We start from the raw sequence: 23,746 nt of genomic DNA, 5'->3' as shown, positions 1-23,746 counted from the left end.
AAAACGAATGAATTGAGTCATATTGAATTATTCGTTACGCTGAGGGAGGCCCGGTCAGGACCCAACACTGGGCCAGGTCGGCTTTGACGCAGAGTCACAGTTTTACTGTTAAACACAGGTTGAGGAGCTTCAGTCAACTGTCCTATTCTCAGTCTTCACCTCTTCACTAAAGTCAAAGGTGTTTTTTGTTGTTTTAAAACTCAGAGTCAGTGTTTCCAGTCGAATCTGACAGCATGGCAAGCGCTAATGAGCTACAGGCAAAAAGCATGAAACAATCCAGAGGTCACACACAAGAAAACGACTATGAATGGGAGGAAGAATGAACAGACGCAAGCAGCACTGCAAAGACGATGAAATGATTTGGCCAGTTGGGAGGGAAACATAGGTTCATATACTGAGGAGGGCAATTGGCTAATTGTACACAGGTGTGGCCCAAGAAGAACAAAGGTATAGTTTAAGACAAATAGAGATTTCAAAATAAAGTAGAAAGTGACTAATAGAACACAGGTGAGTCTGATCAAGTTACAAAGGATGGAAAGCTGCCAAACAACAAAACAAAACAGCAAACGATCGTCACATCATGACAGTGTATAACTGAGACTTATGTTCATGCATGCTTTGTTAAAACTTTTGCATATTGCCACTGATTAATTAGCTTCTTAATAAAATGTATTAGCTTGCTAAGCTGTAGATGTCTGATAAATTATCACTATATGGACAAAATAATCAGTGTATCAACCAATGAACTATTTGGGGTATATACACAGTGGCACCTCTTGACTATTTAAAGAGCATACCTGATTTCTTTGTGTTGGTATTGCTCCAACAACAGTATAATTACTGTTGTTCCACGACCACCTAATCAACCACTAACCAATCACATTGTTGTGCTTTTTTATTTTTAGACATACTGTATATTTAGGGGCTCAGTCTGCATTAGGGAGTTCCAGCGGATAACCTACATGTGTGTTTTTAATGGGACATATGGCTTGTTTTGGGAAAACAATGGAGCTCGGTTGAGTTTTATGGGATTTTTCAACAAGCCTCATCCTGTGAATGGCATCGATTTGTGCGGTCAGGAGACGCTTATGTTGCAAAATATATTTCAAGGCTGCATGCCAGTCTGACAGTGCGTGTCTTTGAAACTATACCACATTAGACATGAGTGTTTTCTTTCATCAACCATACAAGATAAATGGGGGTCAAACACAAAAGTAATCTTTTAGTCTCGTGAGAGTTTCTCTCAGGCGAAGACCGGGAATTGTTTCCACTTCACATCACTTCTTTGTGTAAAATTTGTAACTGAGAGGATTTTCACTTATACTGAAAATCCCTGAAATTCCCTGTGATCGTTTGTGGGAATAAAAGTAGTCTTCAGCCTTACGAAGCACAAAGACCCACTTTGCTTGTCTTTTCAGACAATAAAACGGCTCTTTAACACTTCATTACGTGCAGCATAAATCTCTCAAACCTTACATGTAAGCAGATGATTGCATGTGGAAATGAACATTCGATCTGTCTTTTTTCCAGCCCGATGCCTGCAGGACAGAGTTTGATGCCGTATCTATGATCCGAGGAGAGCTGTTCTTCTTTAAGTCGGGCTACGTTTGGAGGATCAGGGACGGGCATCTGGAAAGCGGTTACCCGGCACTGGCGTCCCGTCACTGGCGGGGGATTCCCAACAACATCGATGCCGCCTTTGAAGACAAGTCAGGGAATATTTGGTTCTTTCAAGGTGAGCAGTAAAGACATTTGAGCTGCTCTTAAGTGGTTTATGGTTTTATGTAAGCGCAGTTCAGGGGAGCGATAATTGTACAGAAACACAGAAGTAAAGCATTCTGCCCATGTATGGGCATGTTTAAATAGATGTAAAAATGTTAATTAACATGGGTCTGTGATGTTGCTGCAGTCGAGTGTACCAAACCACCATAGACTCCCAGAAACACTGTAAAAGCTGTTTTTATAATTATACGTAATTATACGTATAGCTACGTATAGCTAAATAAAATAACTGTTGCTCTTATCTTGACAAACGTCAGCTGCTTGATCAGCGTCTGCTTTATGGACGGGCCCGTCAAAAAGTCTTCTGACATCCTTTTTTTAAAAACATTTAATGTCTACTAAAGTTAACTTAACCTATCAGTGGAAGAAACAACAGGTCTGAAGTCACCATCAAGATGCGTTTAAGAAATCTCAAATGAGGTTGAAATAAGGCCAGGCAGTACTCTCGTGTAATACCACACTGGACCACAAGATGGCGAAGCGTCTTAGTTAACTTGACACATGGCTCAGCATACAGCGTTCAGAATTCACGTCATACTTAACCGATTCATTTTTGTAGCTAGAAAATACATTATACCAAAAAAATGAACGTACATTAATTACAAGTCATCTTATTATATAAAAATAATATTAATTGGAGCCCACCGTCTGTGCAGGTGCAAACTACTGGGTGTTTGATGCTGAGAGGCGGATCAGGGGGCCGGAGTCCATCAGGAATTTGGGCCTGTATGAGTCTGGGATCCAGGCAGCACTGCGCTGGGGCCAGGACCCCAACTACAACATCTACTTCTTCAAGTCAGGCAGCTACTGGAGGTTCAGCCCCCAGGACAACCGAGTCGAGTCTGCCCCTCGCAGCATGCAGGACTGGATCGGCATCCCCAGCGTCGTGGACGCCGCTTTCCGAGACATCTACGGTACGTGCGCGTGTCTCTGAAATAAAATGACATTTGGAGCGCTACATGTGATTGTTGAATTAAGACGCAGGAACGTTACCATGCTATAAATATGATAATAAACAGTTTAAAATACTTTACAAGCTTTGTAAGTTTTAAAAATAACTCAGCAGTGGTTTTAACAGCTTTTCAGCTTTGCAACAAACAATGATTTTCAGCATTAAGATAATCTGATTCAGAATCACGCCGCAGTCGGGTTTCATGTTTTACACGAGCGCTATCAGTTTATAACGATTCCTTTTGATTTCAAGCAAATCAAACTAAAAACACAAATGCATGGAGAGAGTAAGAGAGGCTGTAAGTGTAACTGTACACACAACACAACAAGGATAATTTTATCTTCAACATGTCATTTATGAATGACCCAGTTATCATAAAAGCTGCTGCATGTGTTCCTGTGGATGTTTTGCTCTGCACGCTGCTTGTTTTCCTTGTTCTGCTGCTTCAGGTTTTCACTTGCTTATCTGACATCTGGCCAAGAGCGAGCAGCTGTTGGGCCAACGCGGGTACATTCGCAGTGGCGCTGATAAAAAATGTTTTGTTTGTGCTCTCTGTGTTTCAGGCTACGCTCACTTCATCCGAGGACGACAGTACTGGAAATTTGACCCTGTTAACATGAACTCTTTGGAGGGCTACCCTCGCTACGTCGGCGTGGATTTCTTCGGCTGCAGAAACGGGCGATTCTGAATCTGAGGATCTTTTTGTTTTTTTGCAATGGAGTAGTCTCTCTTTTTGTCTGTTTGGTTTTTTTGGAGCAAAGACATTTTTATCTTTGGAGAAAGATTCAAAGGAGACGAAAGCGTCTCCTTTGAATCTGTTTATCTTTCATTTATTGATACACAGATCAAGTACACCTTCTTCTCAGGAAAACCAAGTTGTATTCCCTCAGACTTGGCACCTCCTGTGCAGCTATACTCATATTTATTTTGCACATTTTTGTCACAGTAAGGCTGAGTTCTGGGCCCTTATCTAACGATGTGTGCTGTGAACTGCACACTTCTCACCTCCTTTCTCTGAGCCGAAAAGTGAGATTTTGGTCCGCAGACTGTCCTCCTTAGTCTGTGTTTTCCATTCCAGCAGTTGTGTGTTTTCATCATGGACGGACTTCTGCTAACCCTATGAGGGTCTGAAGAGCGACATCAAACTTTGTACATGAGCTGCTGTAGGTGGCGATCAGAGTTTTGTTTGAACGATGAAACCCAGGAGCCACTCAGCAGGAATGTCAGCGAGCAACAATTTCAGCTATGCTTCCCTTTCTTACAGACATGATTGCACATGTAGTTGATTTTCCTGCCAACCTGAGTCCCATTAACCATAATTCAAAATCACCAAATCTATAAAAAGATGGACAGCCCACCAGATAGTCCCATTCTGAAGCCTCGAGCTGAGCATTTCTCAAAAGAACGCAATGTTACACAATCTCACAAGCGTGAACATTGATCGTCCTTTATGACTGCAGGGAAAGGTATCATTTATACCCCGTGTTGTATTCTGTATGGCTTTAATTTGGCAAACGAGGCCATGAACTCATTAGGTTAAAATTATATTTGATGTAGCTTTATGTGCATCTCTTATATACAGCCTACGATCAAAACACACCCAGATGTGAGAGACATTTGGCAGTTATGGCAAATGTAGTGTGGGCCAGATGTGTCTCAGATAGGACACAGATTTGGTTTGGGCAACATCTGGCCAGATTCACCATCACTGCTGGACCAAAGAACATTTGTGCCAAACATTCATTGCTGTTAGATACCAAAAATATAGTGCAGATAGCATTACCATAATATTATTCATGCATTATTCAGTGAGTCCTTTCAGAACTGATGTTTTCAGACACCTGAGTCATGATGATTTATGCCACGTTTCCTTTGCACTTTATCTAATTTAAATTTTTATCCGTACGAAAACCAGAAACTTCCAAGATTATAGCATTCGAAGTTTCTAATGTTTCAAGCTCCTATTTCAATTCTTTTCCTTACACCAATAGAAAGTTTTGATAAAATTAGATACACAAAAGTGAATGAAACAAAAAGCCAAAGAATGAAGAATCAAAAATTAACACTGTAACCACTCGAGTTGCTTTGACAGATAGAATCCACATACCGATACACCTCCTACAGCTTTTTTCATGTCAGCCTTGCTAGAGGTGAAGCTAGCCACAACCAAAGGTAGCCATGATGTGACAGTTAGTTGGTCACTTTCAGCCAGTAATAGTTGCCATAAATAACGTGTATGTTCTTCTTTAAAGTTTGCTCAGAGGTCTTAAGCTAACTCAGGTGTGAGTCACTGAATAAATATAAGAAACCCAGCCTCTCCTCTGGGTCAGAACATGTAACACCAGCAACGTTTCATCAGTGTCCGCTCCCCTGCTGTTTGAGACGAGGAGGTTTTGCCTTTACTTTTTATATTTGAACAAGAGTTTTTCAGATACTTTTCTTCCTGGCATTAGTAAATATTTTATGTTTTATACAGTGCAGGGTCTTTAAAAAGGCAGAAGAAAAGCGAATGCCATTGCTGTACATCACGTTTTGATGTCACTCTTCCAGCATGATGGTGTAAAGTTCTCACTTTCTCAGCGTGCAGGCACCTGTTGCAGGAAAAGCTTCAGGGCGCCATCTAGAGTGCAACACTGTCAACCACCTCAGAGACCGTGGTCACTCTTTGTGCCATCTTTGAAGTCATTGCGTCACCATCTGTCACATGGTGCTCTTTTCTGTTTCATTAGTAAGAGGTTTGGGAATAGCAGCGGCTGTGGAGATCAACCTGGTAAATAAAACATTTTTAAAAAAAATAGGATTTAAAACTAAATTTGAGCTGAAAATTTTGTTGCAGCAATAAGAAAGTTACATTTGGTTTCGTCTGCACCAGAGTCATTTTCAAATACTATGTTGGTACAGTCTGAAATATTAAATAAACAAAAGTGTTCGAGGATCAGCCTGAGGTGAAAATTTACAATATTTAACATAAAACTGTAAAGAAAATTCTTTCCATCAATGCCGGAAAGTAAAAGCAATTTAAGGACATGAAAAACTCTGGTTGCGACTCCTCTGTAGGTCAGCGCCCCCCAGGTTGAGAACCATTGCGCCATCATTTCCTTTGCTGCCTCCTGATGCAGCGCTTGAAGGCTCAGTGCAGGACACTGGCGAGTTTTAACAGCTCTCATTGTTGTTTGAATCATTTCTGCAACCCGTGAACTCTGCTTTCAAACATATTTATACACAAACAGCTTAGGAAAATATTCCTGTATATACATGTCTTTAATATTGTTTTTAATCTTTTGTAGCCTTTACCCTGTTCATTGAAATGTATGACCTGCGTATTGTTTTCTGTTTTTTCTAAGTTACTGAAATAAATTCATAACCTTTTTATCCGTCTGGCTCTGGGGAGATTCAAGCTCAGAAACTGATTCAGACACTTTAAAACAGAAACTCACATTCTATAAGATATATTTCTGTAAAAGTAATTACAGTTTTAACCCGTAACTCAGCCTGACATTTTTGTGCTTATGCAAGCCTTAAAAACTCCTCACAAGGATTTTAAATAATATTGCTGGAGTTTGTTTGAAGCAGCCTTCTCTGCAAGTCAGGGATCTTACATCACTCCAGTGAAACTCCATCTGGGAAAGACCGACCAAAAGTACAACAAACATTAGAAATTATGCTGGCAGGGTAGGGAAGCCAAACTCTAATACTGTGTGTTTGCCAGGAATAAAGCATGATGTGGATTGCAGACCTCTGTGTCCAGTGCAAGTTTGTTGCACAACACAGAATGGCATTAAATTGTTCACTTGAGCTTTCCCTGATGGTCATGTATGCTTTTATATAAAGTTATTTAAAGTTAAAGACCAGAGCTGATGAGTGGATGCGATTGTCAGGTGGTGGGAGGGGGCGTGGCCTGTGCTGTTCACTCGGGGAGTAAATCATGGCTGACAGTGAAGCAGGAGCAGCAGCAGCAGCAGCAGGGATGGCTCACAGTTTCACTCAGGAGTATTTTCAGATCCCTGTGGTGACCCGAGCGTACACGACCGCCTGTGTCCTCACCACTGCTGCTGTGGTAAGAAACAAATCCTTCAATTTACAATCTGCCGATCAGAGGGGAAAACCTGTTTTGTCCTCAAACTGTGCAAATTAGAGATGTTGCCTTTTGTTATTCTTGGACTCTTACAACATTTTAACTGTGAGATTGTGAGTCTTAGTCAGGAGATCTAAGCACTTGCTGCACTTTAAGTAAAAGTTATGGAAACACTTGAGTGGTAAAGTTAGGCACCTTTTAGCACACAAGTGTTGAATCTAGTTGTAGCCTCCTCATGTAGAAAGTGTCAGTGAGATCGTGGTTATATCTGAAGTACTTTATTATTTAATATGATATGAAGTGACAGCAAGTCACGTGTAATAGAAAGTACCTGTAGTATCAGTTGATGTGTTACCACTGAACTTGGTAAATAATTTCAAAATGAAAGCAATGAAACTGTCATTTGAAAAGAGGTTCCACGCAGGCGTTTGGTGTGTCCTCTAGACAGAGGAAAGGGGAAAATATTCAAAGGAAAAAGTTAGTTACAGTGAGGTGTGTGGGACACTGGATACTAAGGAAGGACAGAAGGACTTGTACTGATTAGCCAGGCAGAGAGATCGAGCTGGAAAGGATGTGCAGCAGGTTAGGATGTGAGTGAAGAAAGGAGTGTGATGAGAAGATGGAGGGGGCACTCTGGGGAGCTGATGAATGAAATAAGTAGAGGATTAGTAAGGAGTGAGTGAGAGGATCTTCTGTCTAGAGCAGGGGTGTCAAACTCAAAAACACAGTGGGCCAAAATTCAAAACTGGAACAAAGTCGCGGGCTAACATTAATATTTATTGGAAAAAAAATCTTCCTCCAGATATAAGAATGAATCTTTTCTTATGGACTCAAAAAAGTTTTGCTGGAAAACTGAATATGGAACAAGCAAAGCTTAATACTAAACAATATATATATTAGCTGTATAATAAGATAAGATAAGATAAGATAACCTTTATTAGTCCCACACGTGGGAAATTTGTTAAAAAAAAAAAAATTTATTTATTTATTTATTTTTAAATAAACTGAGAAAAACGACCAGGACTAGCACAAAACGGTAACACCAGTAGGCCAGCTCTAATAGTAATTTGGTATGGCTTCGCGGGCCAAATGTAATTAGGCTGCGGGCCAAATTTGGCCCGCGGACCAGAGTTTGACACCTATGGTAGAGGATACACCAAACACCTGCGTGGCACTTCTTTTGAAATGACAGTTTTATTGCTTTCATTTGGTCCAGATGACATACCTGTGCAGGTAAAGAGAGGGTGTCTAGGGGAAAAGGAAGTGGACTTTTTGACCAGAAATGTAGAAGACGTTTACTGTTACTGATTTTCAAGAACAAAGGTGGTCTGCAGAGCTGTAGTAACTATGAGGGATAAAGCTGATGAGCCACACCGTGAAGATATAGGAAGGAGAGAGAAGCTAGGCTAAGGAGAGCGGTGACAATCAGCGAGTAGTAGTATGGCTACAGGCTAACAAAGAACATTACAGATATAATGTTTGTGTCAAGAGTTTTTTATGGAGCAGTGTTGAGAAGATAAGATAAGACTTTATTGATCCCACGATGGGGAAATTTTTTGCGTTACCTCAGCTCAGGTACAGATATCAGAAGGAAATACAAATAAGTCCAATCAATGAAAAAATAAGTAAGACAATACACTAGGTCATCAGAAGCAAGACAGAATACATGTGTGTGGATGAGAGGAAGACAGGTGTAACAGTGAAGCTGCAAGGAGAAGATCTAGTGAAGGTAGATGAGTTTAAATACCTGGGGTCAACGGATGGTGCACAAAAGAGGTTAAGAAGAGAGTGGAGACAGGGTGGAGTGGGTGAAAACAAGTGTGAGGGGTGATTTGTGAAAGAAGGATAGCAGCAAGAGTGAAAGGGAAGGTTTACAAGATGATAGTGAGACCTGATTTGATACGATATATGGTTTGGAGACAGTGGCACTGACCAAAAGACAGGTGGCAAAGCTGGACATGTGCAGAGCAGGAAGAGTGGATATATACTCAAAGAAGATGAAGATGGAGCTGCCAGGAAAACGGGGGCACTACAGTAATGAATGATCCATGGGTTTCGTGAAGTGGGACATGTGAGGGTAAGCGTGACAGAAGCAGATGCTACGGCTAGGATAGGATGGAGGAAGATGATTGGTTGGGGCAACCCCTAAAAGGAGCAGCTGAAAGACCAGGTATAGAACAATTATCAAAAGGTAAAAGAAGAGCAGCAAACATCTAAAAACATTTCAACACACCTGCTGGTAAAATGCTGCCCCCTGGTGGTGGTGAAGGTTTTATTTAAATTCTGCAGAGGGTAATGACAACAAGGACTTTTTAAGTGAACTTCCAGTTAGTTATAGCGAATAATCATACAAGCTACCCAGAATTAATTAATTTTAGGCTGTATTTTACTTTTTAGCAACTTGAGTTCATCAGCCCATTTCAGCTCTACTTTAACCCAGAGCTCATCATCAGGAGATACCAGGTACCATTTACCAACTATTTAACTGAAACTTTGAGTTAATTATGTGTTATATCATCACTGTTACACTCCTCTTCCCTCTCTTTCTCAGATATGGCGCCTGATAACCAGCTTCCTGTTCTTCGGCTCTCTCGGATTTAGTTTCGTGTTCAACATCATCTTTCTGTATCTTTTTCTGTATCTTAATATGAAAGTTTACCGAATTGAAGCTCACATTATGGTGAAATCTGCAGCAGAGCTGAGCAGACCTTAACTGAAAGTAAGCTATCGATACTGTCGGATGCTGGAGGAAGGCTGTTTTCGGGGCAGGACGGCGGACTTTGTTTTCATGTTCCTGTTTGGAGGGATCGTGATCACTGTATCCTTTAACGTGTTTAGGCGAAGGATGAGTGATGGGTAAACAACCACAGCTATGGGATGGCATAAGATGAAGAAAATCTGGAATAAGATCCTTTGACTTTAACACAAGCTCTCTTCTCTGTCACTGAAAGTCCCACTGTATGTCGACTTGTGTAATTTGCCTGGATTGGCGGCATCCAAACTAGTTGTGAAATCCTGTTCCCAGATTTTCCACGGATAATTTAAGACTTATTTCCACTTTGATCAGAAATGTCAGTCAGAGACTTCCGCAGACGTCTGCAGGCTCCAAGTGTGTAAAGTCAGTCGCTGTACAGAGTGCACCTCTTTTTGATGATGCGCAGCAGTTTGCTCAGATTCCAGGTTAATGATGCTGTTGTGAGTGGGTTTACCACAGACGTGTCTCTGGGTGGTTGTTAAACAGTTATTGTGCAGGTTTATGCAGTCATGCTGTGTTTCATGGGGAGTTTGAACTGCAGGATTAATTCTGCTATAAACATGTAACATGGTTGGCTGGAATGACGGGAATGTCATAGTTTGGCTTTTATTGTGGAGGGTTTAGCATTCATTAAACAATAACATTGTCTCTACCTGCAGAGATGAGATGGAAAAACTTGTTTCTTCTTTTTGTTTAGCTTAATCAGCTACTGTGGGGTTATATTCCAGTTCTGTCTGACTAACAGATGTATAAAACCCTGTTTCTTCAAATAAATAGCTTTCTCTCTTAAACTAAAGCTCCAACTGTTCAGGTTAGTTTGTCCTCTTAAACTTTGACTCTTGATGAATAGGTGAATGTTTTTATTTAACCTGAAGTCCCGCAGCTGTTCGGTCTGTTCGCCAACATCTTCTTCCTGGGTCAGGCCTTTATCATCATGCTGGTGTATGTGTGGAGTAGAAGACATCCGCTCATACGTATGAACTTCTTCGGCCTCCTGAACTTTCAGGCCCCGTTTCTTCCCTGGGTGCTCATGGGATTTTCATTGCTGCTCGGGAACTCCATCGTGGTCGACCTGCTTGGTATGAGACGACTCGAATTCTGCTCATTCATTTAACACCAGTTAACATGAATGGTTGGCAAAAGGCGCTTTTTAGGAAAAGACCGGCTGACTCAACCGACTAACTAATTCTTCCCCTTATCCGATCCAATAGTTTATTTGAAATTCGGGTGTCTGACTTTATTCTCTCCTCAGGTATCAGTGTCGGTCACATGTACTATTTCCTTGAAGATGTGTTTCCAAACCAGCCGGGAGGAAGGAAGCTGCTGATGACTCCAGAACTTCTGTAAGAACCAGTGTTTATTCAGCTGAAGTCCAACATGTGGAAACTCTTTTCTTAGAGAGATGACCAGTCGAGGCACAGTCTGAAAACTCGGTCTCAATACTGGTTATACCACCTATACACCTTTTATATTTTGCTAGGAAAATGGGAAACTGGTGCAGCAATTTATTGAAACGTGCAAATATACATGGAAATACAGCATATAAGCCAAAAGTGTTTGTACAATTATAACAAGCTTGAAAGGCAGTATTTGGAATGACCACATTTATTCTATGACAGTCTGAACTCTGTGGGGCAGCTCTCTCTTAATTTCTTTCAGTAGTCTTCAGGAATAGTTTCCCAGGCTTGTTGAAGGACATCCAAATCTCTCCCTTCTGTTGTTCTCTGTCAAAATGATCCCACACTGCTTCAGTGTTGAGGTTCGGGGTCTCGGGAGGCCAAACCAAGACTGACAGTGCTCCATTATGTGTTTGTTTTTTTTGTTTTTTATGTCCAGGGATGCTTATACTGCACTGGCTGTGTGTTTGGGTTCATTGCCATACTGAAAAATGAGGCTGCCAATCACATGCATTTTCAGATGGTATTGCATGGTGGATCAACATCCTACTTCTGAATTCATAATTCCATAACTATTGACGAAATTCCCAACACCACTGGCTGAAATGCAGCCCAAGCCCTGACAGAGCCTCCACCATGTTTTACAGATGGATGTACACACACACACACACACACACACACACAGTTCTTGTGTAGTTCGGCATACCTCAGACTTTCCTTCCTGTTTCCCATTCTTAAGAATTGCTTTTCCGATGAGGCTTCAGTGAACAGTAAATGATCAACTGAAGGATCAGATCTCTCACGTCCCGTGTCAGGTCTTTGCTGTATTTTTTCCAATTCCTTAAATACATGACTTTTAGGTACTGTTCACTTGTTCAGTGTTCTCAGATTTTCTTTTTTTATGGACATACTGCACACCATGCTGAGATGTGTTTTCAGCTCTTTGGGAATCATCTTGTTAGTGAACTCTGTTTTATGCCTCCAAAACTGCAACATTTTCAGTCAAAGAGATGTGAACAAATTATGTGTTTTTGTAACAGACTGCTAGTAACAAAATGCCTAAAGATAACATTTACAATTGGTTCTTTGCTAAGTTGTGGGTTATATGTACACACAACATTGGTGCCTTAAGTTTTGTGCTTTTTTTATGCTTAAACAATTCAGCACGTCATTGTTAAGTAACTTAGCAAACCAAAGAGAAACCTTAAAATGGTCAGGTACAAGGACTAGACAACAGCACTTTAAGATAAGGCACAATAAAAAAAGTCTGACTCCTTGGAATCCAAATATGAAGAAATGTGAGGTGACTCAAGAGTTTTGCACGGTACGGTATGAGGTGAAAATGAACACAAGCGTCGTTTTGTTCTCTCCTAACAGACGGGCCATGTTTGATCGGCCAGAGGACCCAGACTACCGTCCCCTCCTGGAGGAGCAGCAGCAGGGTGGAGCCCTGCAGCCGAATGGGGAGCAACACAACTGAGAGCCCAGAGAGCTGTGAAAAGTCAGACACAGACCGCCACAGGACTGTAAAGCTGTATAGACTGAATATTTAGCTTTGTTCAGCGTATTGTAACCACAGAGATTTCATTTGCCTTAACAAGAAAAAAGGACCAGAAATGGAAGAACAAGCTGAAAACTTTTCACTATGGATGGACATGGAGGGTCCACAGTTTGCTACACCAACAGCTTTACTCTGTACATGTGCAGGTTTTATACTTCACAGCAAACTGGTTGAGTGAGATGATGTGGATGACGAGCTCAGTCAGAGGGACGCTGTAATAAGGTCAACAGTAAGGAGACATTGGTTAAATGCCACAATTGTTTGGGATTTTTCTTACACTGATGGCAAACATACCGCGTTGTCATCAGTTAATATTTCACCTCAGTCTGCTCCACACATGATGCAGGAAAAGGAGAAATGAGCACAAATATAAAACAAGAGCACCCAGAGTGCAACTCCCCCCGAAGGGCGAGGGATATACTGAAACATTGTTTCATGAAGTTTTTATTCCAACATGCTGATGTCAGCCTGTTTTTCTTACAGTATCATGGCATCAGCCTGTTGTAGCATCGTTGTGACGTTGCAAGCGTCATGTTGAAAAAATAAAAAGCCTGTTGCACAGCTCTCTCCGTGCCCTTTCATATGATATGATATATGATGTATTACTCGATATGGTTTCTCCTCAGCTCGCATTGTTATTGGTAAAATTTGAAAATTATATGATGAACACATGGAACCGATTACATAAATAAAATAAAAAAAGCAGGAAAAACTCTGTTACAATACTGCAAATAAATTAGGAGAATGGCAATAATTCTTTTTAAAGTTTGTTTTTGTTATTTTACCAATAAATACCAATTCAGTGAATTTCTGATCTTGGTTTTCTTCTTTTTATAGTTGGGAAAGCTGATTTTGAGTCCAGCGTACGCCGCAAACACGTTTAATGACAACATCTCTTACCGATGTCCAGTCTTTATTGGAAAAAAGGCTCCAAAACAAAACTTGCATTGGTGCCTACATGCAAGCTTAATGTTCTAAACATTACCTGAGCTGATTTCTAGGAGGAGAAAATGGATGGTCGAGAATTGTTAAATAATCTTTTGAGCTAAACAAAAATGAAAACACTGTTGATCAAGAGAAAAACTATCTAGATCAGGGGTGTCGCACGCATTTAGGCCACATACAGCCTCATTCCTTTTTAAGGCCAGGTAAAACAAATGCATACGAGGAAAAGCTGTAAAACTTTAAATAAAGCCAGAAGTTAAAAATCTATGCACTCTTTCATATTTTCCAAAGCCGCTCAGTGGGCCGGACTGGCGTCTTTGACAGTTAGATTCTGTTCCCCAGTCCTTATGTTTGACACCCCTTTAGCAGGCTGGTTCTGGCCCCTGTCAAATCTGTAATTTGAACTGTGGAGCATCTTGATTTTGACCTCCTGCTTTTGTTTTATTAAGCAGATGTGTAATCTCAGGTGAGGACGAAGTGAAAGGAGCAGGACTGACCCGTAACTCTGCTCTCTGCTTTTCTGCTGCTGCCTGACTGAACTGCCGATGGCCTGAAAGCCGCCTGCACACGCTGCACTTTCACCCACCGCCTTTGTGACTCAAACATTGGGAACAAAATGGAAACTGCTTAGCACAACAACACAGCAACCAGCCTCAGTGGGACCCCGACAACAAAACAAGCACTTCATCATCTTGTGCAACAGTGCTGCTCGTAAGTATCAAGTCAGGGGTCAGACTGTTTTTTGGTTTGTTTCCACATGAAAGGACATTTGGGGAATAATTCAGAAATCTCCAAATTATTTTTTTTTAAATTGAATTTTATGGGGGATTTATGGATAGAAACTCCAAACATTAGAAGATTATCTATGTAACACTTATGTTATGCAGCCGTCCTGGCTGGACAAGACCACGACCATCTAGGAGGCCTCCAGGAGAGGCCTTAAAACCATGACTGGAAAACATTTAAGCTACAGTCAATTTGAACTGATTGATAGGGAATTTTTTAGGAATTCTTTTTTTTTGGGGGGGGGGGGGAGACTGGCACCATTTGGCTCCTTTTACCCCTGAAACTCTCCATCAGAGCATGCAGGACCCACAGAGCCACTATAAAGACATAAATGAGAAGCATGTTGACTTTTTAAACAAGCTGTAATGATCCTTTAAATGATCGCTCGCTCCATCTTTTTAAGGAGACTCAATTAAAGCCGATGCCTGGGAAATTTCAGCTTTATATAAACCTACAACAAAATAACTTGATTTAATAGCAATAACAGCAGCAAACTCACTGATAAACTAAACAGAATACCAAGTGCTTTATTGTTTTTTGTCTTTTTTATTACTATTTTTTAAGAATTATTAAAATGTACAAAAAAAGACAACAAACACAACATAATATATTATCTGAGACTGGTGTGTGTGTTTCCCTCCCTCTGTGGTCAGGTAAAGACAGTCAGTGGTCAAAGTGAGAGAGCAGCTTCTCCACGCTGAGTGTCAAAGGGAAACACAAAGGAGGCGAATTTCCTACCAGGGTCTTTGCCAAACTGAACAGAATTATCAATATTAATCATAAAAAAATAACAACAACATGGGGAACAGCTGACGGAGGTCCGGGCAGAGCAGGAAAACCCTCCATCCTGTGACGGAGGAGCTTCTTCACGGCCGATGTTGCAAACCGAGATGATGTCATACTGCGATGGTATGAGCGCTGTTCCAGTAGGGGGCACCAGTGCTGCTTTGTTTACCACGCAGGAGCCGTGTTCGCGAGTCGCCTCATTCGCCTGTGCAGCAAAGAACAGAGCATCAGTAGAGGTATCCAAAAAGGTTTTTTGTTTAATCCACACTTCTTTTTCTCAAAACAGAGAAATAAAATATTCACATTTAGAATAATTTGGCTGAAATTTAACCATCGGTGAAAAGTCTTTCAAGCAAGACACACGAAGACAAACGTGAGGGTTAAAGCGACCTTGTATTCATGTAAGAAACCACCATTAAAAGCTGGGACCGTTAACGGCTGCAAGATATTCTTGTAAAAAATAAATAAATAAATACTAGCATTTAACCTTTGCTTAGTTTTAATGGAAAAACTACGCTCAACTTCAGGACTTCTGATTCCTCTCTGGATCATTTGGTGTTTTTTTCAGGCTGATGCTGGCCAACGTCAGCCTGCATGATAACAGGGACAGAATCCAAACTATCGAATGTAGTGATGTCTCGTTTTCAGTTGATGAGGTTGGATCATTCATCCACGTTCTGGAGTTTATTTGATTCAGTTTATCAGCCGACTCCTTTTTTTTTTTTCTCTCCAGCTAATCAAATAATGATTTAAAATAACAGGCCACACCCACCTTGTGTTTCTGTCCTGGTCTCTGATCTTCTTCTCCATCTCTGCGTCTGTCAGCGTCTCCAGCAGGGGGCACCACTGGTCAGCATCACCTGTGTTTCTGATTGCTATCTCCACTGTGGGCAGAGGGTTTTCACTGCAAAAGAAAAACCAACAGAGACTTTAATTCAGTTTCCTTTACTACAACGACCGCTTCCTGCTGCAGCTCACACTGTGATGTCATTGAGTTTAAATGTTTTCCAGTCATGAGGTTCAAAGACGAGTACCGGACACAGTTTCCGTTACACCAACTAAATACAGTTTTCTGCAGCTACGATGTTTGTCATGTTTTTGATCATGAAACAAATAACATTCCTGACTTTGCAGATATTTTAAAAACATCACAAGAAGTCGAAAACTGATGTAGAAACAAGCAGAAGATGAGGCACCGAAACGGCCTGAACTCATGTTTTTGTAACTGTTGACCGCCGTCGTGAGCAACCGCTGGCAGAAGCAGCTCGTTACCACACTCCCTGATGCTGAACTCTGTTCAGTGTGACTCTTCTTTGCACTGTTTGCAGTGAAAACACTTCATCAATCACTCTTCGTTGCCATGAAAGAAGCAGCAAAACAAACGGTCCTAAAGTAGTTCTTCCACAGCTGAAGTCCAGCTGTGACAGAGATCAGCGCTGCCGTCTGGGTTTCAAACATTTCATCACTTCTCGTCTGACGGCAGCAGACAGGCGGCGACATTTCAGCCGAGGGCAGAGGAAATGCACCCACCCAAAGAGACCCGAATCCAAAACCCTTCCACTTCTGACCGGTCAAAGGTCGCAGCCAGATGGCCACTGCACCAACAGCAAACACACACCCAAAAATTTCAACACTATCTGCTGCTCTGGGTTTCTGCAAGCTCAGAGTTTAACTAAAGACTTTCAAATATCAGAAAATAAATGTAATACTTGTAAAGATGACAACTCATGAAATTACCCAGTAAGTGCACATCGTTGCTGTGCAGGGTTCCTAGCATTCAACTGCACGAAATAACACTGTTGAAAGGGTACGCATACATTTTGGCTACGAGCTGCAGGCAGCCTGGATACCACATTATCAAGGAAGTCCTCAATTTCACGTGTCAGTGTTTGGGGGAATTTTGTTCACTGCTCCTCTGGATTTAAGGAAACTGTCAGGAGGTCATAAAATGACACTACAGCCTATAACATCATGTTAATGTTTTTCCCATAAATTGTATTAAATGACATACCAATTACATTTTGAAGGAAAGGTGCCGTTTTATCAGCTCACTATGGTCTTTTCAGCTTTATATTATGTTTTCTGCACATTTCCACCTCTATATTTTTTATCCTTTGACTTAACTACAGCAGCTTTGCATGAGTCACATACTGACTCAGTCTGAAGCCTCACAGGGGATACTTATACATACCTCAGGGTTCTGTAAGTAATTAATACGTAAAGAAAGGCATATCCTTATCTCCTGAACTGGATTGAAATCATCTTTAAATCCAAGTCGGGTGAATTGGCGTTTACAACATTTAGCTTTCAATGAAGGCTCTGTGATGAAACGCCGCACATCCTCAGCTCATGGATGCGTAATGTTCAGCAGAATAAAATCATTTTATCAAACTATTAGACAGATATTTATTAAATACCAAAACTAATTATTTCTCCAACAAATCTTCTGTTGCTTTCTCGCCTTGCTTAGATTGCCTCTGTGATCCCGTACCTGAAGGCGTACGTCCTCTGGTGCCAGCTCAGCTGACCGCGGATGCTGTAGGCGATGGTAGTGACAAACTCCCCGCCGAGGCCGAGCTCAGAGCAAAGCTTCAGGGCAAACTTCTCTGGAGAGTTCTCCCTCTCAGACATGTCCCACTCAAACTGGTCCACCAGAGAGATGTTCCCAACGTGGATGTTAAGCTGGAACAAGAAGAGAAGAAGACTGGGTAAACTTTTCTGTGCTACAGGTATGAACACGTCCGTTTACGTGGAGTGAGCATCACCTTGATGATCACCCTCTGGTCCGTCTGGTCCTCCAGGAGGCTGTCTGTCGGATAAGACTCGATCTGCTGTCGGATGGCGGAGGCGATGGCGGGGACGAAGGCCAGCGGGTTGAGGTCCAAGTCGTCACACAGGATCTCAGCGAACATCTCGGGTGAAATGAGCTTCTCTGTAAATTCCAGGAAAGGAGAACAAGTTTATAGTCTCGTGCTGACTTACTAAATTTCCAAGCTGAGAGGATGTGGTGACGTTACCGTTCATATTCCAGGTGAACGCATCCCTGAGCTTCTGCCCCTCAATCTCCATGTCCAGGCGGATCGGAACGAGGACTTCGGACTGAGTGGCATTTTCATGGATCACTGCTGGATCGTGGTCATCAAAGCTGGGAAAGAACCACCCCAAGAAATAAGAAATTATAACCAAAGAAAATAAAAATCAACAGTTAAATATCCGGATGGTCTGAAAGATATAAATGATAGATTTTATTTTTAAACATAAAACTTTTATCTGTAAGTTAGTCTTTGCTCTAAAATTTAGTTCGTTAGATCTGCTTCTGTGTGCAACGACATTAAGCACTGAAGATGCAAATTCAATATTATTAGAAATTATTCATAACAGATATTAAAATAAAACCTTTTCATTAAATATAACAAAACTTTAAACAGAAAAATCACCCTTCTTATCCTTGCTAAAAGAGAAGATGTGTTGCTCTTTTCATCAATCGGCACAAGTCAAATGTACCAAAAATAAAAAGAAATGCATGTTTTCACTTTATTGGAAATACATTATTTAAAATCTGTTTTAATCTGCCTCACAATTATTTATTTGTGTTTATTTATGTTCCTTTTTAAATGACCTGTATTTGACAGATACAATCAAAGATATTAAGAAGGAATCCCATTATTATTATTATTATTAAAACATAGAAACTTTAGCCAGAGATCCACAGTATAACATCTTCTACTGGAGAGAATGTGTGTTGATTTTCGTGCACTCCAATACTAAATGCTCTTCAGTCTCTCCAACAGCTCGATGCTCACCACAGGGGGAAGGTCCTCTTCTTGTCCCGGCCCAGTCGGCTGCGGTTGATGGTGGTGGAGCAGGGCACGGCGTCCAGATGATGGGAACTGTTGGGCAGCGTGGGAACCCACTGACTGTTCCTCTTTGCCTTCTGTTCCCTGGCGGGAGACAAACACAGAGAGATTAGGATCTAAAGTAAATAAAGTGCGATGTTATGTATTTAATGGAGTCTCTGGAATTGACTCCTATCCGGGAGGCCTGGAAAGGGTTAGCCTAAATGGAGCTTTAGGACTCGACTGTCCTTGAGGCCTTTTAGCAGACAAAACAAATGACAGCTCTAGCTCCTTGTTGACTAGATTTTCTTATCTGCAGGGTTGAGGCAGGAGGTGGTGTATGAAACTCTGTAAGAGCACAGCTTCACAAGTGGATCAGCATACCTGGTGCAGCACATCTTTATAAAAACGCAGCAAAAACCAGTGAAAAAGCTAATATGACAGAAGTGCCAGCACTTCCTCTAACAGCCACTTTAGGATGGCTTCAAAAGTGAGTCAGTCAAAGGATTATCATGTTAAAAGAATAAGCTAGCATGTTTACAGCCAGTGTTCTCGGTCTCTCCGGATAGTTTCTCCTCCTGTTTGTAAGGGTAGTCTCTGAACTGGACCGCTCTCCTCTCCTCTTTTAATGCAATTGTTTGTTGTTTCCTTAATAGATATTAAGGTGTTATTTACACATTTATGTATTTACGTCCACACGATTCACCCAAAACATAATCTATATTTTTGTGTTATTATCTACGTGACTGAAAACAGATCTCTCATCTCTAACAAATAAATAACTAAAATTATAATGACACACAGTAGGGGATGTTGTCCTGTTTTGTAAATTTTATAAGTAATGGGGGTACCTGAGGTAGGCGGGAGGCTCAGTGCTGATAGAAACCGCTTTGTACTTTTCGTCATTTCCTTCAAGAATCTCCTCGACCTCAGAAGCCTTCAGCAGGGTCACGCTGGTGGCCAGCTGAGTGTAGCCATGGTCTGAATGAGAAGAAAGAGGTCGTTCAAATCAACAAAGAAGCAGCAGCCAATGAACTGAAGGTGAGATTGAGCGGAACAAATAAAACAATGTGTCAGATTACATAACCTTCACCACATCTGTAAATAAAAAAAGATTACAATCTGTAATTCTGCAAAAGCAAACAGATGAACATGAACACTTCTGACATTTAAATGAGTTATTGTTGGAAAACTGTCACCATCAAGGTACTGGTCCTGTCACAAATCCTTTTGTGGGCAAAATCACATTCAATGCAAGAAAGATTAAATGACATAAGTGTCACTTTATTTCAGTTTAGACAAATTATGAGTGCTGTGAGAAAAAAATAAAATGTAAGCAGAAGTTCAGCTTGGTTGACTCAGACTCTTTGTGTTCTACCTCTTCAGTGCCCCCTGCTGGACTGCAAGCAATTTCTGTATAAATCTGGAAAGACCCTCAGAGGAAACCGAGCTTTTCTCTACTGACCGTGTGATGACTCCACGATTTTCTTTCGTTCTTCTACCGACGCCAGTTTTCTCCATAATGACGGGTACCTTTTATACAAGGAGCCTCTAAACATGCGAAGGTAGTTTCCCACCTGGACAAACAAAGACATGGACAAGGCGATCATGAAGAGAATCTCAATAACAAGTTTTCACATTTAGGTAATTTCTTACTATAAAAAAAAGAAGTTTTTTTGTATTGTAGTGCATTTTGTATATTTTATACTTTTTATGGGGAATATATTATGCCCTGCCCTTATATCGGGTTGTTCATATGCCAGAGTAACGCCAAACCAAAAGAGATTCAGGTCTCATTATTGCTGAACAGTGCAAAAGTAAATATAGCAGCAGGAAATGGACTGTTTCGATTTATTCTCCAACCAGAAACCACAGGTAGAAATAATGATGCTCTCTCACTCTGCATAACACTGGGGTGTATATGTATGTTATTGGGATTTGTAATGGCATGCTTCCTACTTCTACAGATGTTTTTATTTTTATTTTTTTTATTTATAAACAGGAATTGGCTCATTTCTGTGTGCCAGAACCTAAAAGGAAGTGTAAAACACAGGAAGGCAGCAATATGGTGATATAAGGTATTGACAACTAATACACGTTTTGCATTCAAATAATTTAAAACCATTGTTAAATTAACCAACAATATGTTGGTTAATGGCTAACAAAGGAACAGATAACAGAGACTGTCTTGATGCATGCTCAATCATCCAGTAAATCCCAAAAGGTTGATTCTGTTCAACTGGACGTAGCGTTTTCAGTGGGAGAAACATTTCGTCACTCACCTCACAGCCCATTGGTCATTCAGTGGGCTATTGTGCAAATGTGCTGTTTATACGTTTGGGGAAACCTGCAGTCAGCTGAGACTGAAGAAGTCACTTGGATGAGTGACAAAACATTTCTCCAACTAAAAACACTACGTCCAGATGAACAGAATCAACCTTTTGAGACATAACAGAGACAGTATTCGTTTGATAAACACAATTTTTTCTCAGCAACAGATTCCTTCAACCTCGCTGTCTGAGGGAACGCTACAGGAGGTCATTCCTTCCTGCTGCTAACAGACATATGGACAACTCAATTTCCCTCTGGGATTAATAAAGTCTCTGATTCTCATTGTGAAATGCAATCATTAAATGAAATGACAGCCCCATTCTGTCATTTTAGTCACCAAACTGTCATGATCCCTAAATATGTAAATATTAAATTCAATCAGGACTATTGATTGACTGACAATTAGTAGTTACACCATTTCTCTGGATATTTTTTTTGTCATTTCTACTCTCCATTTGTGCCAGGAAAACAAATATGCATTATCAACAGCTGCTTTTTTTCCAGCCTACAATGTGCATGTTAAAGACACGTTTTTAAAGGCCTTGTTTCATGAATGCAGAAAAATCTTAAGCTTCCAGAACAAACTTGCAACTGTTCATGAAGATGTTTCTAGCTAAAAGCTGGAAAGGTAGGATGTAGGAAAAGTACTGGAAAACACCTGCCCTGCCAACAATGAGCCCTACAATTTTACAACGGTGCGACGTTCATTTAAGCTACGTAACTCCGAACAGACCAACAAACCCGTAAGAACACTGTGAAGTGTCAGGTGATACACCATCTTGAATTACAGACCCAGAAACGACACAAATCGAGTAAAATTATCTCTTTTGTTATATTAAACACCGCTAACTACCCAGCTGATTACTAGCAGTTCGGGAGCAGAAACCGAGCAAACATCCGGGTGCAAGTTTTCAAGTTAAATGTCAATCTGAAACACCAGAACATAGGTGGACTTTCTTCCCCGGTGGTAAGGTTCTAAAATTATTTAGCAACAGATCTGAAATCAATGAATGAGCTTCAGCGCTACTGGCGTCGTTAGCTAAACTATGCTAGGCTAAGATAAGCTAACGGATTGGTCACCAGATTAAACGAGGCATTATCCGTTCAAACACGTATATATTTACAACAACAGACTGTCGAATACGTTAAATACTGACCTCCGATCCGATCATGTAATAGTCTCCATCCTCCTCGAGCTGAAATTTTACCGGTTTTTGTCCAAACGTTTTGCTCAGCGCCATACTGAAATAACAAAGCTCTGTGCCACTGCGCAGGCGCACGTGACGACGAGCTCGTTCTGTCCCAGTTAGATGACGTAGAACATACGCGTCGAGCAGCCTATTTGAATTTTTTTATGTTTAGTGAGACAATTTAAACAGCTCTGTTTAGGTGTCACCGCATCGAAAATCATCCCAAAAAACACTAAAATAAATGAAATAATAATTTTCCATTGACATGCTATGAAAATGCTACATTTTACAAAAGAAGACCCTAAATATGACCATGGTAATAATCATACCTCCTGTATCTTACACAGGAGTTCATGTTTAGCATTTTTGAGTGTGTTAAACAGCTTTATGACATCAGTCTATGATTTCCAGTTTGAGATGACACATGTAGAAAGCACTCAGGTGCATCTCATCAAAGAGGACACAAACACCTCATACTAGCTGTCAGCATGGTGGTGGAGGGCTAATGACTTAGGCTAGTTTTGCTACCACGGGCCCAGGGCCCCTTACAGTCTTTGAGTCAACCATTAACTCCTCTGTATGAAATGCCATCTTTGCACAGCAGCAAATTTACAACACAATGGCTGAAAAAGGAAAGAATCAAGGGGTGGCAATGGCTCAGGCCACACCTCAACCTGACTGAAATGCTGTGGTGGGAACTTAAGAAAGTTATAAAAAAGAGCGGGCCAAAATTCCTTCACAATGTGAGAGATGGATAGTCATTTAGGAGATAAGGTCTTAAAGTTATCGCTGCTACAGGTGGTTCTACAAGTTACTGAAGTTTTTCCACACAGTGCTTCTAGATTTTGGCTTCATTATTGTTAAATAGAATTTGACATGATGTAATATGTTGGTCATCAAAAGCTCTGTTTACCTCAAGTTTAATACCCAGTAAGGGCCAGATCAGTTTTATGTTCCGATACCTAAAAATCGACCAAGGATGTACTGTTTTAAAAAAAACAAACCACAGAAATCATGAAAGTTTATAGAGGTTCTCCTTAAAAATAAGCACAAAAGAGACACAGAAAGTCCTTTTACTTTTATAAACTTAATGTTTATTCATATATACATGAATATATTAATCTATAACCAAGAAAGGAGAGAATGTACAATGCAAAACAAAATCTTTATATACAAATTAATAAATAAACAAAGACAATCAAGGACAGTTTCTGTTTTCTACACAGGTTTTGTGTTCTTGGGGAAAGTAAAACAAAGAAGCAGTTAGAAAAAGTTCTGAAATCTTTTTGTTAAAATGGGAAATGGCACCCGAGCACAGTTCAGGGAACAAAATAAAAGAATTAAAATACA

At 40.7% G+C, this 23,746-nt stretch overlaps 3 protein-coding genes across 3 annotated transcripts in view; 2 read left to right on the top strand and 1 right to left on the bottom strand.

Annotated features, from left to right (window-relative positions):
• LOC309718994 (stromelysin-3-like) overlaps nt 1–6,106 on the top strand; it is a 33,704-nt gene extending 27,598 nt beyond the window's left edge. Inside the window, exons 6-8 of the mRNA XM_082554699.1 lie at nt 1,531–1,735; nt 2,439–2,696; nt 3,298–6,106. Of these exons, the coding sequence (XP_082410825.1) occupies nt 1,531–1,735; nt 2,439–2,696; nt 3,298–3,422 (588 nt within the window). The 3' untranslated portion in view covers nt 3,423–6,106. The remainder of the gene's footprint in view (nt 1–1,530; nt 1,736–2,438; nt 2,697–3,297) is intronic.
• Nucleotides 6,107–6,406: 300 nt separating this feature from the next.
• Nucleotides 6,407–13,322, top strand: LOC309718806 (derlin-2-like). Its single transcript, XM_082554377.1, has 7 exons — nt 6,407–6,791; nt 9,207–9,272; nt 9,361–9,434; nt 9,534–9,627; nt 10,448–10,643; nt 10,817–10,907; nt 12,339–13,322. Exons 1-7 carry the CDS (start codon nt 6,660–6,662, stop codon nt 12,439–12,441), a joined length of 756 nt encoding a protein of 251 aa, XP_082410503.1. The 5' UTR covers nt 6,407–6,659; the 3' UTR covers nt 12,442–13,322.
• A 1,457-nt stretch (nt 13,323–14,779) lies between these two features.
• Nucleotides 14,780–22,515, bottom strand: smarcb1a (SWI/SNF related BAF chromatin remodeling complex subunit B1a). Its single transcript, XM_082553748.1, has 9 exons — nt 22,364–22,515; nt 20,341–20,452; nt 19,727–19,856; nt 18,843–18,980; nt 18,057–18,184; nt 17,805–17,971; nt 17,531–17,721; nt 15,812–15,943; nt 14,780–15,244 (listed from the first exon to the last, which is right to left on the bottom strand). Exons 1-9 carry the CDS (start codon nt 22,445–22,447, stop codon nt 15,205–15,207), a joined length of 1,122 nt encoding a protein of 373 aa, XP_082409874.1. The 5' UTR covers nt 22,448–22,515; the 3' UTR covers nt 14,780–15,204.
• Nucleotides 22,516–23,746: the final 1,231 nt, after the last annotated feature.

This window comes from Aulonocara stuartgranti (assembly GCF_965226115.1).
Source record: "Aulonocara stuartgranti genome assembly, chromosome: 12".
In the NCBI taxonomy this organism is placed as follows: domain Eukaryota; kingdom Metazoa; phylum Chordata; class Actinopteri; order Cichliformes; family Cichlidae; genus Aulonocara; species Aulonocara stuartgranti.
Note: the sequence above shows the minus strand (reverse complement) of the source record. Positions and strands in the feature narration are given on the sequence as shown.